Raw genomic sequence first — 18,082 nt, 5'->3', positions numbered from 1 at the left:
ACCTCAAACAGGAGCAACTGATCAATAGACACGCTCTGTCGCACGCTGAGTATGTACATAGTCAATGTAGGCTTCGAGGGGACTCCTACAGTAGTGCTGTAGAATACTTTAACATTGACCTCAACCCAGAGTCTCTCAGAGCGTTCGCAGTCAGCCCACTGACACCAGTATCAGATCACAGCAAAATCAGTCTTCTTGAACAGAGCAATACTCAATAATGAGGCATCAAAGTCAAAGGAACTGAATAAAATTAAGAAATGCTATAGATGGAAGGAAAGTACTGTGGAAACCTACTAAACAGTATATTTGACCTACAAGCTTCCCTATCAAATAAAAAAACAGAAAACCGAAGAATAATAACAACAATGAAAAAAGGTTTGATGAAGAATGCAAAATCATAAGAAAAAAAATTTGAAACCTATCCAACCAAAAACATAGAGACCCAGAAAACCTGAGCCTACACCTTCACTATGGTGAATCACTAAAACAATACAGAAATACACTGTGGAAAAAGAAGGAACAGCAAGTCAGAAATCAGCTCAATGTAATTGAAGAATCGATAAGACTCTAACCAGTTCTGGGAAATTTGGAAAACAAACAACAACATGAAGAGCTATCTATCCAAAATGGAGATGTTTGTGTAAACCACTTCTCCAATCTTTCTGGCCCTGGAACAAAGAACAAACAGCAAAAAATAATACATGATCAAATACAAATCTTAGAATTAATGATTAAAGACTACCAGAACCCACTGGATTCTCCAATTACATTGAATGAACTACAGGACAAAATACAAACCCTCCAACCCAAAAGGGACTGTGGTGTTGATGGTAACCTCAATGAAATTATCAAATATACAGACCACAAATTCCCATTTTAAACTCTTTAACATCATCATTAGCTCTGGCATCTTCCCCAATATTTGGTAACAAGGACTGATCACCCCAATCCACAAAAGTGGAGACAAATTTGACCCCAATAACTACCGTGGGATATGTGTCAAGCGCAACCTTGGGAAAATCCTCTGCATTATCGTACATTTCCTCAGTGAAAACAATGTACTGAGCAAATGTCAAATTGGCTTTTTACCAAATTACAGTACGACAGACCACAAGTTCACCCTGCACACCATAATAAAAAAGAAATAAAGGAAAGTCTGCTCATGCTTTGTTGATTTCAAAAAAGCTTTTGACTCAATTTGGCATGAGGGTCTTCTATACACATTGATGGAAAGTGGTGTTGGGGGGAAAAACATACAATATTATAAAACCCATGCACACAAACAACAAGTGAATGGTTAAAATTGTCAAAAAATACACACATTCCTTTCCACATGGCCGTGGGGTGAGACAGGGATACAGCTTAAGCCCCACCCTCTTCAACATATATATCAACGAATTGGTGAGGACACTAGAACAGTCTGCAGCACACGGCCTCAACTGACTAGAATCTGAAGTCAAATGTCTACTTTTTACTGATGATCTGGTGCTTGTCACCAACCAAGGAGGGCCTACAGCAGCACCTATATCTTCTGCACAGATTCTGTCAGACCTGGGCCCTGACAGTAATCTCAGTAAGACAAAAATAATGGTGTTCCAAAAAATATCCAGTTTCCAGGACCATAAACAGAAATTCCATCTAGACACTGTTGCCCTAGAGCACACACAAAACATACCTCGGCCTAAACATCAGCGCCACAGGTAACTTCCACAAAGATGTGAATGATCTGAGAGACAAGGCAAGAAGGCCCTTCTATGCCATTAAAAGCAACATAAAATTCAACATACCAATTAGGATCTGGCTAAAAATACTTGAATCAGTTATAGAACCCATTGCCCTTTATGGTTGTGAAGTCTGGGGTCCGCTCACCAACCAAGAATCCACAAAATGGGACAAAAAACAAATTGAGACACTGCATGCAGAATTCTGATAAAAAATAAATATCCAACCAGGCAACCAGTGAAGAACACCATTGTAAATACAACCTGTTTATTTTCAATTTTGTACTTTCACTATTTGCACATTATTACAACACTGTAAATAGACATAATATGACATCTGAAATGTCTTTATTATTTTGTAACTTTTGTGAGTTTAATGTTTACTGTTTATTTTGTATTGTTTATTTCACTTTGGTTTATTAACGATTTTACTTGATATGGCAATGTAAACATGTGTTTCCCATGCCAATAAAACCCCTTCAATTGGAAATTGAATTGAGAGGGAGAGATAGAGAGTGAGCGAGATAGATAGATTGAGAGCGAGAGTTGGATAGAGATAGAGAGAGCAAGATAGATAGATTGAGTTCGAGAGCGGGATAGAGATTGAGAGCGGGATAGAGAGAATGAGGTTAAAACAATAGATCTTGAAGCTCCCAGGTTGAGTTGTGCTGCTCCTGGAACAGTTGGGCCCCTGTGGACCAGTTCAGTCCTTCACTAGAGTCCGTCAGCCTCCAACAAAAATACTCACAAAATAAAGGCTGTGAACTCCAAGAACAATCACTTCAGCTGAGTTCAATAACTATTATTCATGTCCCATTTCTCCATCCCTCTACTGTAGCTACTGTGATGTTAATAAGGTAAGCCCTTGTCTGTTTTCCTAACTGAACTGAAGAGGAGCTTGGGAGAGCTATGTCAACAAGGCCTTTAGTTTTGGTTTGTGAAACTATTCCACGCTCATTTCCCTAAACTCACAGCCATTACCCTTGTGAACATGATGTGATCAGCCATGTAAGCCACAGATGGCGGTCAATGGGCTTCCCATTATGGGCAGGACCTAGTCCTGGGGAAATGAAGCTAACACCCAAGGTTCTAATGACTAGAACCCAGAGTTTTTCCTGACCTGTGACCATGGGATCAGAACAGAATAAACAATTGTTACACAGCCTATAACTAGCACCTGGAGTATCCTTCAGGTTATGTTGTCAGGAAAGTCAGGGACTTCCTCCCACCTACTGTAATACCCAACCGGTAAGGGTGTATACCCAATCACCAATAGGTCAGTTCGGTTGATGCTACCTGGGTCTGTTTTCATTCTCTATGAGTCTTGTTGAAGTCTGATGACATGACCTTAGTGACCCAGCCTCTATTCATACCAGGACTGTTCACCCTGGATGATATTCTCTCCCCACAGAGCATTGATAACTGTAGCCATTGATGTAGTTTGGTGATGATAACTCATTGTAGGCAATCTGTTGGTTTCTTTCAGATTGCACAGTAGGCATATGTTCCACCGTTGACTTTCCACCTTTGAAAGTGGACAGCATTGAGAAGTGAGACCTTTGTGAGGCCAATTTGAGACCTATGATCTTTGAGGGGCCCGAGGAGACCCTCTACAGGAGGGAAGAGATGACTGTGGAAAAGATGTTGTCCCCCTCTTTCAAATCCAGCATGTCCTTACATCTGACAGTAATCCAGCTATTATTCACCTAACCTCCCTTCTGATTAGACTACATAAAGGAGCTATACATATTGGCTATGACCTTTGACATGACACCCTTTTCTATGATGATATGGGCCAAGCTAAGCAGGAGACTTCAAATCTCCTCTACGCACATATTTGACGGCTTTGTTACGATGGTAAAAAAAAACAAAACACTGTTTTGGCTTTTCGTGATATAAAAAGAGCTGATGGGCCACTGATCAACAGTCATCACAGGTGAGCGCAACTAAAGTCCACTCTCAATTACCCTCGGAAGGCCGTTAGGACCAAGATAATATAGTAGGAATCATGATCTCCCTATACTCTGTTATATTCACACTGGTGCTGTTCTCTGAGTTTAACACCCGCTCGGTCGTCTTTGCTGTACAGACAGGCAAGCTGGACGAAGGTAGGACAGAGCAGGAGAGCCTGCGATCGATACTAGAAGAAGACATGATGAGCGACAACGCTCTGGCTGCCCCGAGGTTCAGACGGGACCTCATCCTGGACAACGGACTGGACGACAGCAACACAAAGATCATCATTCTTTCAGTAAGTATCCTCCGTCATCCATGTCCATCATCACACTAACCTTCCTCATTTTACATTTGCTCAAACTTGAGCCATCATCAAACAAAGATGAAAAGGATAGGTGTTTAATCTTGATTAGATTCCCACAGTGGCAAAATCTACGATAATGTCTCCGCTCCATCAAAGGTTTGGCAGGCATGTGGAGTGATTCAGTTTCTGGCATCTGTATGTCATGCAAGTCATGGACATGGTTATCTCTGCTGTACTGGAACAGGAGAGAGTGATGAGAGGTTATAAAGCCACTTGGGCAGATTAGATGTCTGGATAACTGAGGCCACTTTTATACAGGTTTCATATGGCCTGGCTCAGGACCAGACTCCAGAAGGCCGGGGTTTGAGACCCAGAAGATCTGTGCCGCTTCTTAAATGTCCATCTGGCAAATGGCATGCATCAATCCCAAATGAATGGAAAGGAAAAACACCATCCCAAAGTCCAATTAATTTTGACATTGGATTCTATAGCCCTTTCATGTGTATTGTTATATGTTTGTTGTATCATGCAAGCTAGATAACCTTCGGGTTTGGTACACCAAATCTGATTTTGCAATAGAATCATCAGTGGATAGAGAATACTAATGTAGAGGCTGGCTGATCCACTAAAGGAAGCCTGCCAGACAGTAACCTAGCCTTCTGTCCCACAGGACATTGGACTGAAAGGGCACACCAGACGTGGCATGAACACAGCTTTCTCCCGAGCCCTTCCTGTCCTCCCCGACCGAGCCACAGATCACTCTCCTGCTGAATATAGCCTGAAAGTAGAGCGCAGGGAGGCCGACCTTGAGAGTAAGTATCGACCAGCGACTTCCTTTTGTTATCGTGCGCATTAGAAAGATCCAGGTCACCGTCATGCAGCATATCAAATGGGTGACTTGATGACACGATACCGGCATCAAAACCATTAATGAGGGTGTTGACACTTTTCACCATGATATTCCATTCATTACTTGGAACAAGTTTCATCAGCTGGACTTGACATATAAAAGCAACAAACTAAAGACTGTTGAAGGTTGACATCACTATTAAAAAAAGTTTAATGCTTAAATTATTATTATTTAATTTTTTTAATCACTGCAATTCTACCAATTTTATTCCCTCCAGTGCTGCGATGCATGATCGGACGAGTGTACCGACCCTGTTCGCAAGCATAAGAGTGTGGTGGATCCTACACTGCTGCCCTGCCGTCTGTCAATCTCCTGCAAAACATGATACACTTTCCTTATGTGTTCCTTACACCTGTGGCATGGTTCTAAAACACAAACCATGTATAAAACTATTAAAAATGTTTTGAGAAACTTGAAAACTGTTGTACGTGTCAATTCTGGGTCACATAATATAGCTACATTTGGAAAGTCACCATTGTTCAGGTGAAGAAAATAAGAAATTCTATACTGTTTATGATAGTAGTAGTGAAGATGCATGTGAGAGAGGAGAAGAGTCTAGCGGTGGGCCTTTTGTCTTAGAGGGAGATAAACTGCAGGCCAAGCCTCCGCAGATCGCCTATCAAACAGATCTGCTTGGGTTTTAACCACTCTCAGACTTTCCACATTGCCTCAACAGCTCTTCTGCATCATACTCTCCCACAGACGCACGACAGCTGGTGATCTTTCTTTCAAAATGATGATGTCTGTCAATTGTTGGAAAGCACAACAGAGGCAAAAAATAAATAGAAAGTACAATAAAGCCTCTGAAATCAGGCCAAACCCCACTGGGGGAAAAACAAGTGCAATTGATTACAGGAACATTCAGCTTCAAAGAAGACAGACCATTGATTAAATAAAACATTACTAGTACTGCATTCTACTTCAACACGACAATGAATAGTTTACAATCTGAAGAAGCTGGTGGGCTTGCCCTGTCCAGCAATCAGTTTCTTCTTACTTGGGGCTTTCTTCCCTGACAATTTGGTTGATGTTACAGTGGTGGAGGGGTTTTTTCAGAGGGAGCTGGTTCTCTGACCCACAATGTTCGCTACAATCCACCAGCTTCCGTTTACAGGCCTTGCTGCTTCCTTCTGTCTGGATGTTGGTCTTCAGACCGCCCCCACCAGCTCCACTCCTGGGCCCCAGCGCTGTGGCAACCCCCCGGGTCGTGCCTCCTCGCTGGGCCTCTTTCCTCTCAGCCTCTGGGTAAACCTCCACTGGAGAGAGGAAACAGTAATAGAGCTTAACAATTGGGGCCGAAAAAAATTGACATAAGAGAGGAAGGAAAAAAAAAAAAAAACGGATAAAATTGCTGACGTTAGCCTGTAGTTTAACAGCCAGAGTGTTTATTCTAGCGGGCTGAAAGTGAACATTTGTCATGTAAACCGATGGCGCAGAGCCTGGATTCCCACAGAAAGAAGGGGGGGGGGGGGGGGGGGGGGGGGGTAGGTTTTTACTACAGATGTGGGGGCGGCCAGGTTTTATAAAATGGGGAATCATTTAAAGGTTGATCGTAAGTACCAGTCCCAGGGCTGGGACTGGGCAGGGTTCGAGGCCAGGGCTGGGAAGGTGGGTCTGGGCATCGATCCGAATCTGTGGCGTCAGAGGGAATAGAAGCCAATCCCTGAAGGGGGGGGGTGTATGTAACTGCGCTGCACTATATGTGAGGAAATCTGGAGCAGTTCACCAGCATGCGTGCAGATTAGTACATGCAGTTACAAGTCTCTGAGAAAGGGAGAATGATGCCACAACTAGACATTTTTACCTCTGCTGTCAAGGAGCTGGGCAGAGGTGGAGTCCACAGTAGTGAGGGTCCACTTGGGAGCCTGTTGCACACAGGTGGGGCCCTGGATGATGCTGGGGAAGTCCAGCACGCGGTTGAGGGGTGGCTCCAAGTCGTCCTGGTACGTGCAGGCAAACTGAGATCTGGCCTAAAAAAAAGAACATCAAAGAGAAACTATCACGGCTCTTCAACCCTGTTCCTGGAGAGGTACCCTCCTGTGCTATTTTGTTGCAAGTTCTGGAGGAAAAACTTCATTGTCTAATGGCGGCTTGGCTGAGAAATTGTGACGTAATGAACCTAGAAGCCCATTTAAAAAATAATAATTTTTAAAAAAGCAGCGAGTCTGATCTCCAGAGCCCATGATCGCAGCAGCCCCAGGAGTATACTATGATTGAAGCTAGAGCTACTCAGGTTTTTCTAAATCTAGCCAGCTTCAGTTAACTTCTCCTTCTCAGGCTTCCTCCATACTACAAAAGTGTATATTGATTGTCCGCCGTAACTGCACATGCATGTCGCACATGGCTAGTCAAACGCCAAACTCTTCGAGACAATGCCGAAAACTTAATCCATGGTCGAGTCAGTGCCACACTTTAATTTCTGCCAAAAACAAAATGAATGAAAAGTCATTGCAAATTCCGCAGGCGATGGTGTGAAATAAGCTTGAAGTGCAGTGTTTATTTGAAATATAGTTTTGCTGTGCTTATCAATGCACAAGCACCCCCCACACACTCCTATTGATAAAATAGCATTACACCATATACAAGTTTACTCTGCGTGAAGTTTCAAATGCATTGTCATTACTGTGTAATTTAACAGATGCTCTTATCCAGACCAATTAGGGTGCCTTGCTCGAAGACTCGACAGCTTTTTCACCAAGTTGGCTCGGGGAGTCGAACCAGCGACCTTTCGGTTATTGGCCCAACGCTTGTAATTTGAGGCATTTTATTTTTATCAAATATTTTTAAAATCAGTAGTCTTCCTCAAATTAAGGGGTTGACTCAATATTTGTGAGAGGGAGGGAATCTGATTTAATTGGTCCTCAACTGTTGCTTCATTCAGGATAAATGGAGTTTGCCAGCCTGGGATCAGGTTAGTTCTGAAGTATTCATTGCTGTAGAAATGTAGCTGGCTTAAAGGTGAGCGGGCACTGTTGTGGAACTGGCCAGTGGCGACCTGTCATTCAGGGCAGGTGGGGCAGAGCTGCACCGGATTAGCTAAAATAAGTGGCAATAAGTGTCACAACAGTTTGCAGACAATGTAAAAAAATAAATTAAAAAAAACGTTTTTTAAAGTATCATGTAGTTAAAGCCGCATACAAACGTGGTCTCTTTTTTGCTTTCTTGAGTAAGGCAGCTCCAAAAATGCAGGCGTTTCAACCTAGTGCTTTCTGTGGTGCTGGGCCAGCGGAAAATACGAAGAGTAGGTGTTGGTAATTTTCTCTAGTTGTGCCGTGATAGGCTCAGTTCTGTCACTCATGGGGACACTATGCCACCGCAAAGTATACAAGGAGAGCTCGAAAATTCAAGCACCTTGGGTGCTGCCATAGATTTACATTAGAAGTGCCCATCCAAGAAGGCTCAAGTTCATTGGCCACAGATAAAATGACGTTATAACAACAGTAGCTTTGATTGGACTGATCATGTCAAAATAATACTTTCAAAATCTTAGCTAGCAAGCAGTAATTGTGAATCAAGTCGACACTCTACTGGCAAATCCTTGTCATATGAAGATAAAATGTATCGGTACTCATCAGTTATACAGTGCATTTGGAAAGTATTATGACCCCTGGACTTTCCCCACATTTTGTAACAGCCTTATTCTAAGAGTTAATAAATCAAATGTTTTAACCAATCTACACACAATACCCCATAATGACAAAGCGAAAACAGGTTTAGAAATGTTTGCAACTTTATCAAAAATAAAACAAATACCTTGTTTACATAAGGATTCAGACCCTTTGCTATGAGACTCGACATTGAGCTCAGGTGCACCCTGTTTCCATTGATCATCACCTGTGGTAAATTCAATTGATTATGGACATGATTTGGAAATACACACACGTCAGAGCAAAAACCAAGCCCTGAGGTTGAAGGAATTGTCCATAGAGCTCAGAGACAAGATTGCGTCAAGGCACAGATGTGGGGAAGGGTATCAAAACATTTCTTAAGCATTGAAGGTCCCCAAGAACACAGTGGCCTCCATCATTTTTAAAATGTAAGAAGTTTGGAACCACCAAACTGAGCAATCAGGGGAGAAAGGCCTTGGTCTGGGAGGTGACCAAGAACCTGATGGTCACTCTGACAGAGCTCCTCTGTGCAGATGGGAGAAGTTGTTCAGAAGTACAACCATCTCTGCAGCATTCCACCAATCAGGCCTTTATGGTGGGGGACCAGACAGAAGCCACTCAGGAAAAGCCACAGGACAGCCCACTTTGAGTTTGCCAAAAGGCACCTAAAGACTCAGACCACAAAAACATTTAAAAAAAGATTATTGTTTGATGAAACCAAGATTGAACTCTATGGCCTGAATGCCAAGCGTCACGTCTGGAGGAAACCTGGCACAATCCGCACGGTGAAGCATGGTGGTGGCAGCATCATGCCGTGGGGATGTTTTTCAGCAGCAGGGACTGGTAGACTAGTCAGGATTGAGGGAAAGATGAATGGAGCAAAGCACAGAAGTGGCTTCGTGACAAGTCTCTAAATGTCCTTGAGTGGCTCAGCCAGAGCCTGGACTTGAACCCGATCAAACATCTTTGGAGAGACCTGAAACTAGCTGTGCAGACACACTCACCATCCAACCTGACAGAGCTTGAGAGGATCTGCAGAGAGGAATGGGAGAAACTCCCCAAATACAGATGTGCCAAGCTTGTAGCATCATACCCAGGAAGACTCGAGGCTGTAATCACTGCCAAAGGTGCTTCAACAAAGTACTGAGTAAAGGGTCTGAATACTTATGTAAATGTAATATTTAAGTTGTTTAATTTCTTCAATTTGTCAAAACTTGAGAAAAAAAAAACAAGCTCTGACTTGGAAAATATATTTGGAAAGGTCATGGTGTACAGTGCGAATACTGTAAGAATTTCCCATGTTCTGAATTCTGTCGCTGTACATTTCCAAAGTGCTGAAATAGACTAGTCTTAACTCGCTCATTAAAAAGTCTTACTCAAAATGGAAGATTGCCTCATCCGCTCATCATTCCCTTATGCCATAGTTTGAACATCTCAATTGTCAGTAGAAACCACATTTGTTTAAGCAAGTCAGCCATATGAGATATGTTTTTTTTTAAGGCAGTAAATGAGGCTAAATTAGCTGTTTCGCAGCCAGACAAGGCTCCACTGATATCCAGGTGAAGTGGTGGTAAAGGTTAACTCCATGGTGCTGAAAAGAAAACTCTGCTGTTGGGGCACCGCTTTATGTGGGCACCGTTTGTCACAGTTATAGTGCAATTCATGTATTGTTTAGTGGCTTTGCTGGCATGCACAAAAAAAAAAAAAAAAACGATTGGGGTAGTTAGCCCCACCAATACTTACATGCTAAAATTGCCAATGGAACTGGCTCTCTCGAATTGAACAAAGTTACCCCGTTAACGTCTCAAACCACGTACGTAGTATAGGGCTCAAGGACCGGTTACTCAAAAGCATCTTAAAGCTACATTCATTGTTAGAACCTTCGTAGGAGTAGCGTTAAATCTGTCTCGTTAAAGTTGCACTTGAAAACGCTCGTAATCTAACGCCTGCCTCACACTCGTAGAACAGCTAAATGCGTCAGATGCTTTTTTGCCCTCCCGCATCACTTTATACACAGATCCCCGCAAAACAAAGAATCACATGGTTTATCCGTCTGACCACGGATAACAGAATTACCAAGTTGTCTTTGCAATTGACAAACAAGCGACGTATAAAAATATGCTACAAATGAAAATCGAGATAACATGTATATTTCAATGTTATGTTCAATCAATTGAGTTATACATGTTTCTACTTGTAGGCTACTCTGTATAATTTCAATACATTGCATGGTGTGTAGCCTATTGTATCATGCGCCAAATCTGCGATTTAAATGAATTTTTATTGGGTAGGCATTAGAATAAACCGTGTCAAAATGTGCGGCAATGGGAGTAATATCTCTCGGAGCTGATCTGTTGTCAGTATTTTGAAATAACTTTTTATAATTAAGGAAATGTTTGAATGGAGAAAGCGGATCCGAGAGCAGCGCTCCCATCATCCTCGACACATGCTCCAAGATGCACTTCACGACCCTTCTCTCTGCGTTGTGTTTTGGGAGATGCATGTTACATATTTAGCCGTTTTAGGCAAGCGTCGTCGTTAAAAACACCCGTAAGCCTAAATTCCATCACTATCGGGAAACCGGGCCCTGGCTGATCCACTCCTTTATCCCCTGTTTGATCTTGGCCTGCTGGGGATTATCACAACTCAAAGATTTCTCCCTCCAGGCCAGCAGCAGTAGGGAAGGAGGAATCCATTGGAGAAAAAAGAACGGTGTGCAAAACTGGGTGGGACTGTAAAGCAAAGGGGGGAAATTAAAGTCCAGAGAGAGGGCTATTCAAAGAACTCAAAATAACTTCTCAAACGAGCACCTAAAACAACATTTAACCCTCGGATCACCAAGCATGAAATGTACACGTACCCTCGTTACATGCTGATAAAAACGCCTCGCTAAAGCCAGAAATAATGACGGACAGGGGAGAACATAACGCAGGCAAAGAGGTAAAAGACTGACATGACGTCCTCCTGACATACAGCTCACACTTAATCCAATTACAGCAGCTGGAAAGAGCAGCATCTAGTTCTATTACAGGGGGGGGGGCACCGCTTCTGAGGCTGTCCTAAAACAACCTCTATAGACTGGTTGGCCTGGCCAGGTTAAGGTAAGCCCATCCTGTTGAGACCTCAAGGAACAGCAGGTGCAAGCAATTGCTCTGTTCTGGGGTCTGGTGTTTGTTTTTGAATGCACGCACACAAGCCCAATAGCCCACCTGCAAGATCAGGATATTAGGTGAGGAGTTGGCAGACACATTGTGTTCTTATGGCAGCTCCTCTTATGATGAGCCAGCTTTCATTTCATGGGGAAGAGGAATAAGTCAAAGCATTGAAAGGCATCTTGTTACAGAGATCAAATGATCACAGAGACGTCAATCAATAATTTATCATACCATTCACCCAAATCATGCAATTCAATACATCATTAAGCTCATTTAACTTGCTGTGTTTAATCTGTCTGAAACAGACACAAAAGCATGGAAAAAATAACCACAATGCAAAAACTCAAATGTGACCATCTGCACGTGTGCCAGGTGACTGCCGTCAGCGTATGATGAAACTATTGGACAGGGGCCCGGGTTGATAAAGACATTCAGCAGACAACAACCATTCAAGTTTCCCTTACTAGTCGAGTTAAGTGACTGATATGGCATCTTTAAAGTGAAGTGGATGCAGAAAGCTTCCGCCCGCCGAGTTCAGGAAGCGGTGAGCCGCCCAGGGACCATTACAGCGCACTCACAGGAAGACGGCCAGAATGTGGGGAGCTAAAGTGACATCTGCTAGCGCAATCAAATAAAGGAGCCCATTTCCACAAAATGTGTTTAGCACACATGTTTGAAAGGGGTTCAAGCAGTCTTTCACAGAACAACCCAGCCCCTTTAAATCTCAAACTGTCATTGTTTTTAGAGGAGTAAGCAGTTTCTACATCCAGGTTGTATTTGCGGAATGGTATACTTGTTACTGACGAGCACAGCATGTTAGCACCAGGTCTCAATTCTACTAGCGCATCGTGAACACAGCAAACATGTACACGGAGGCAAGTCGATAAGCCCACAGCCTTCCAGGCTGCAAACACCACACTGCTAACTGAGAAGCTCTCCACATCCGCTGGTTATATCAATCCGTTTATATCAAGATCATTTGGGCCGATACCAGTATCGTGGCAAGGAAAAAAACAAAAAACATGAAGCGTGTTTCACTTTAGGAAAAGAACCCAAATGTTGGAAACAAACATATTTGTCACATTTCTTTTTTATCTCCAAGCTACAGCAGACAACCTGTATCCTTTACATTTTTGCTATGGAAAAATATTGCGATACTGGTATTGTCCCAGGCCTACTGATAATGAATGAAAAGAGAACACATCTAGGGATGCTATACAATGACACAGTAAACAGGCAAACCCTCAGAGGGATAGACAAAAGCAGAAGAGTAGAGCATCTTCTGACCAGCTACTTATCAAACCAAGAGGGTGGAGCCCTGTTGAGAAGCATAACAAAAACAAAACGTGTCACTGGGAGATTGCCGGTTTGAATCCCCGATTGTAGAGGAGTAGTTCTATACCCCAGACTCAACGCAGAGCAACACACTGGATTAACGGGAGCAAAAACACAGCTGTACAAATGTGAACGTGTAGAAGCCAGTTATAAGATGAGGGGCGTCAACTGAGCAAATAAATAATACAATACCGGGGAGAAATTACAGAACGTAAAGACATTATTTTTCAATGTTTGGACATCTGATTCGATGTTTCGTATTCGGGTCTCCTGGTTCTACTTGGAGGGTGGGCGGGCTGTGTGTACCTTGGGTTTGAGTTGATCTTGTCGCTCCTGGACGTGGGGCTGCATGGGGTTTTGGAGAGGAGCCCGTGGGCACCTCAGGGGATCGGAGGACACAGAAGCAAATCAGACTGAAAGCAGCTGTTTATAAGTTAGGTGTTAGAGAGGCTGTGAAAACCTATGAATTATTAGCATATTAAGCATTGATTTGTGTGTGTGCGTGCAAGATGAGGCTTACCGGAACAGTAAGAGCATGCAGGTCCCCTCCTCCCCACTGAGGACAGCCTGATCCACAGAAAGTAAGACTGCCTTGTTCCTGAATGGCGGTGCCAAAGCATCTTCATCCAGCAATGCTATCAGGACCTTCAGTCTCCCGACCTCCATAAGCAGTGGTGTGGTTAATAGCATGGTATCTAGGCTGAAAAGGATATACACAAAACCATATAGTGTTAAGATGATGGCGTTCATGTATATGTCAAGGCCCTTTTTGTTTGATCCACATGTAGACAGAGAGGTTGGAGCCGTTGGCCCAGAAAGGTGTCACACCCTGGCTGGGCTGATCCCTGTCACACTAGCCGACTGCAGTCTGTGGGACAGGTGGATCTGAGCGATCTGCTCTTTGAGGTCCTTGGCGGTATCATTGTGTATGCTGCAGCTGACATCTCCACTGGCCCGCCCCTTCAACAGAGCTGCCCTGATACTGGTCACCAGACGAACGCCAGCAATATTGAGAAAAACAAGTGTACATAAAATATAATAAAACATTTGTAATGATCTAATCCATTACGAAGACAAGTCAAGCCTCGGGTAGAAAGATGATAAAGATGCTCCCTTTTTCTAAGGGTTCACTCATCACTTTTTTATTTCACCTTTATTTATTCATTCACCACTGACCATGAAGTGACTGCAACATTATTGGGGTGTGTGAAAAGAGCAGCAAGTGTCAACACTGTAGCAAGGTGGGGTGGAGAAGGAGCAGGCTAGATTCTCTGACCCAGCTATGATGAGGGGAGTGAGTCTCTGGAAGAGAATCATCTGGGATACCAGATGTTAGCTGAACAAGAGGCCCTGAACCCTTCAGAGAAGGTGTTTGTGTGTGGAAATACAGTACTCCACTGAGGGTGTGAAGGGGGAGGTAGGGGTGCAGGCTGTTGAAAGAGCCATTCTGGCATCAGATCAGTCCAGTGTCCCATCAGAGAGGCACCACAGCAGAGCAGGGAGAAAATCCTCAGTCATAAACACCCAGAAGGCCCCTGCTATGAGGGAACTGGGACAATACATCCAATATCATGGACTCTACAGCTATATATCTGAGTGCCAAGGTGTCAATCATCTAGCGCTGTAGTTGCTACTGCAATTCAGGGGAAATGAGGCCTTGTTGTGACACAGCATGGCTTCTCCCATTGCATTTGATCAAAGTTCAGTCCACACGTTTTCATCGAATGACCAAACAATCTCTTAACCACATTTGTGGCACTGCCAAACGCTTGATGGAGAAAACCTGAATCAATCTGTAATTATACACAGGCCATGAAAGTGATCAATGAAATCTTAAAGTTTGATGATAATTTAACTAAGTAATCAAACCAAGGAAGGAACACATTATCTTTTTACTTTTAGTCAATTTTACTTTGATGTAGCCGAGATAAACATGTTTTAGTAATTCACATGTTATCATGAGAACCTGGGGCAGAAGTCATTAGGGGAAAATCAGATCTGTACACAGCAATAGGCAGGTGGGATTTGATGACAAGGGTAAGCAGAGATGGAGTCTGCCAGGCCAGGGTGGTATTCATTAGGCACCAAACAGAAGAAAACAGACAAACCAGGAGGGACTACAGTACAAAAACATACCCATTAATAAAGGTTGGGTACCTTGGGTTAGGGTTGTCTCCCAATATCTCCTCCAGATTTTCTGTGAAATGGACAAAGTCTGACAGGCCTTTAACATGTTTCCTCAGGTCAGACTCAGGAGGGGCATAGCCCTTTCCTCCCAGCTGGACCACACTGGCAAATGATGTCACAGCCTGCAATATATAGATGATTAACATTACGAGATCATAAGATTGTCATGTTGTCAACATTCATTGCCTAAACCCATACGTCAGTGTAATGATAGGAAACAGACATGGAAAGTGTAGAGGCCATTTTGTCATTCTTACCAAGAAGAGTGACATGTTCTTGCTCCGTGTTTCAGGTCAGTAAAAGCTACACGTCCGAGCGATCTGCCAGGGGTGTCAAGGGTGTGCGCTAGGGCCATGTCGTTCTTGGAGTTGACCGGCTGATCCAGATAGGAGCAGGTGACCCTCCTCGCCATCTTTCCTACCCATTGGGGATTTAGCAGCCTTTAAAAACAACAGCCGATGCCACAAACTACACACAGACGGCCCCATTTAAAGTCAGAACACCATCTTCAACCCAAACCAACATTTCAAAAACCTTGTCATCCCCAGGCAGTATTACAGTAGCAACCCGTATTCTACCCACTCATAAATCAGACAGTTGACAGGGCAGCAGCCTGGAGAGAGCAGCGCATGTCCTAGCCCACAATGTCTGTTGCGTTTTAAAACATCTGCCTGGTAATTTAATTCACATTTCGCTCTTAAATCTGAGTGATATGATTTAAAGTTCCTGTTAATAAGAGCGAGACAGATTCCAGTGCCTGAGAAAGACTGGAAAAGCTAAGAGAGAATGAAAGGCTTGCCAGGCTGACTGGGAAAACGAGAGGGAAGAGTGAAAGAAAGTACCTTGGTTGCACAATGATATGAGCCAATGTAACATTTATTATTCTGGCCATACCACCTTCTCTTATGTGAGGAGAGAATGGAGAGTCAGTTTGCTTACACTATGCTGACATGTTCATACATGCTTATGACATATCTGCTTACCTGTGTGCTGCATGGCTTTGACTTGCTTGATGAGTCGAGGGGACCTGGGACAGGGAATCCCTCACCTCATAGGTCTCCATGTTACTGGACTGAAACAGCTGGACCTTGGCAACAACACAGATTTGTCAGTTAGCGTAACTGGCCTTCGAGACTATCAAACAGATGACTAAAACTTCCAATCATGGTCATTCATCCTAGTTTCAATCAGGCCTAATACTCACTGAGCTCAGAGGCTCCCGGATCAACCCTCAGCTGTTTGTACATAGAGTGGATATCAATCAAGTCCATAGTGTTGGTGCGCTTCAGAAAGGAGTCGTATTCTTTCCTGATGATGTCATAGTTTTCTGGTCAGGAACAGTCATTGTAAAGGGGCAGGTGAAGTTTGTCTAATAGTAAGTGTTTCCAGGCCATCAGGACGTCGCTCAGGGCAACAGTGAACTCTCCACTCTCCTGTCAGAAGAGAGCAAAAGCAGATGGCTTAAAGCCATGACTGCTGCCTGTGAAGGGAATCAGAATGCATAGTTCATGGTGAATTATCCTCCCATACAGTCTGGTGGGACCAAGGGTGGGACAAATTATGTTATTATTGTAGGGTCAGGAGTCTTTCCTGACCATGTGATCAGGGGAAACCAGGCCCAAATGCCTATAATAGGGGTGCAGATAAACTCATTGCCTTAATGGCGTAACTCCAAAACATGTTGTCACTAAATGCTATGACTTTGATCCCTGTGTCTGTTAGGACCACAGTCACTGGCGTACCACAGCAGGCTTGGGGGGCCTACGTGGTACGCAAGAGTGGTACACCAGAATGGACATGAAGCTTCTTCTGATGGGATAAAGACCAGCCATTTGGGTCAACCATGGTTTACCAGTTCTGTGATAAAGATGGTGTAAAATAATGAATGGGAAAAATGTCTGCACTGTATGTTGTTTGTTAGATAGCCAGCTTTAGATGAATGATTGCATAAAAATAATATTTAAAAAAAATACCTGCCACTATTACAGTCAAACAATGCAGTCAATCCACAGCTATAAACTAGTTGAAATCAGTAGATGCTAGGATTTAGACAAGTTGTAAATGCAACAAGTACTAATATTGTAGCATGTACATGGTCCCCAATAGAATATGAACACATTATAAACCATATCAAATATGCTAAGAATAACAGGAAATTAGCTGTAAAACTGCAACAACAAAAAATCTCAGCCTCATGGCAAAATGTGTAGAATAGCAGGAAATTAGCTTTAAAAAATGACAAATTCTCAGCCTCATTGCAAAATGGTATGAGTAGCTATAAAAACCACAATTTTCCTTTGCCCCATGGCATAAAGTGTAGAATTCTAGTAAGTTTAACCCCCCTTCTCGCCTGAAGGTTCTCACTATTGTCTTCAGACTGTCCTCTAAATTCGCGATTGTCCATGTGAAGATGATAAACAAGACTGTTTAGTTATATGTACTGAAACCCTAAAAACGGCAATGTAACCAATACAAACGAGGTACTGTATGACGTCTTATAACAATGTATTAGTTAGAATGTTTAACGTTAATTCAAATCAAATTTTATTTGTCACATACACATGGTTAGCAGATGTTAATGCGAGTGTAGCGAAATGCTTAATTAAAGTGGATATAAGATCTACAAGAATACAGATGTAGGTTACTGGTAGCTAGTAAAAATATAAAACACCATTAAACACATACTTACCTAAACAAATGTTACAGCCTCAAACAGGGGCGTATGTAGTGAGCGTATCGCCAAAATACATTCTTCACCACGTAGCCAATGCACAAGCAGCTGATGCGTTGACATTTTTTAAATTCTGCGAAATAACCACTCTGACCAATCAGAATCTGTGTCATCATTTAACCACGCCCATGTTGTTTCAACCGCTATCTGTGGTTCATTATCACAGAACCCAATA

The 18,082-nt window shown here is 43.0% G+C and overlaps 2 protein-coding genes across 4 annotated transcripts; one reads left to right on the top strand and one right to left on the bottom strand.

Moving 5' to 3' along the window:
- The first annotated feature begins 3,646 nt into the window (after window positions 1-3,646).
- LOC109896658 (pro-MCH 2-like) lies at window positions 3,647-5,305 on the top strand. Its single transcript, XM_020490952.2, has 3 exons — window positions 3,647-3,972; window positions 4,652-4,793; window positions 5,109-5,305. The coding sequence occupies exons 1-3, from the start codon at window positions 3,730-3,732 to the stop codon at window positions 5,156-5,158; spliced, it is 435 nt and encodes a 144-aa protein (XP_020346541.1). The 5' UTR covers window positions 3,647-3,729; the 3' UTR covers window positions 5,159-5,305.
- Window positions 5,040-18,045, bottom strand: LOC109896656 (PCNA-interacting partner-like). 3 transcript variants are annotated; one of them, XR_004210981.1, is made up of 10 exons: window positions 17,866-18,045; window positions 16,381-16,656; window positions 16,160-16,263; window positions 15,434-15,593; window positions 15,147-15,298; window positions 13,510-13,689; window positions 13,296-13,368; window positions 10,243-12,972; window positions 6,696-6,861; window positions 5,040-6,147 (listed from the first exon to the last, which is right to left on the bottom strand). XR_004210981.1 is itself a non-coding variant. In XM_020490949.2 (9 exons), exons 4-9 carry the CDS (start codon window positions 15,446-15,448, stop codon window positions 5,885-5,887), a joined length of 849 nt encoding a protein of 282 aa, XP_020346538.1. In that variant the 5' UTR covers window positions 15,449-15,593; window positions 16,160-16,263; window positions 16,381-16,656; window positions 17,866-17,995; the 3' UTR covers window positions 5,040-5,884. The 3 variants fall into 3 exon arrangements, 2 of the variants coding, with proteins under 2 accessions (XP_020346538.1, XP_020346539.1); XM_020490949.2 differs by lacking the exon at window positions 10,243-12,972 and having other exon boundaries at window positions 17,866-17,995; XM_020490950.2 differs by lacking the exon at window positions 10,243-12,972 and having other exon boundaries at window positions 16,381-16,609; window positions 17,866-17,986.
- Window positions 18,046-18,082: the final 37 nt, after the last annotated feature.

Source organism: Oncorhynchus kisutch, linkage group LG9, assembly GCF_002021735.2.
Source record: "Oncorhynchus kisutch isolate 150728-3 linkage group LG9, Okis_V2, whole genome shotgun sequence".
NCBI lineage: Eukaryota > Metazoa > Chordata > Actinopteri > Salmoniformes > Salmonidae > Oncorhynchus > Oncorhynchus kisutch.
Note: the sequence above shows the minus strand (reverse complement) of the source record. Positions and strands in the feature narration are given on the sequence as shown.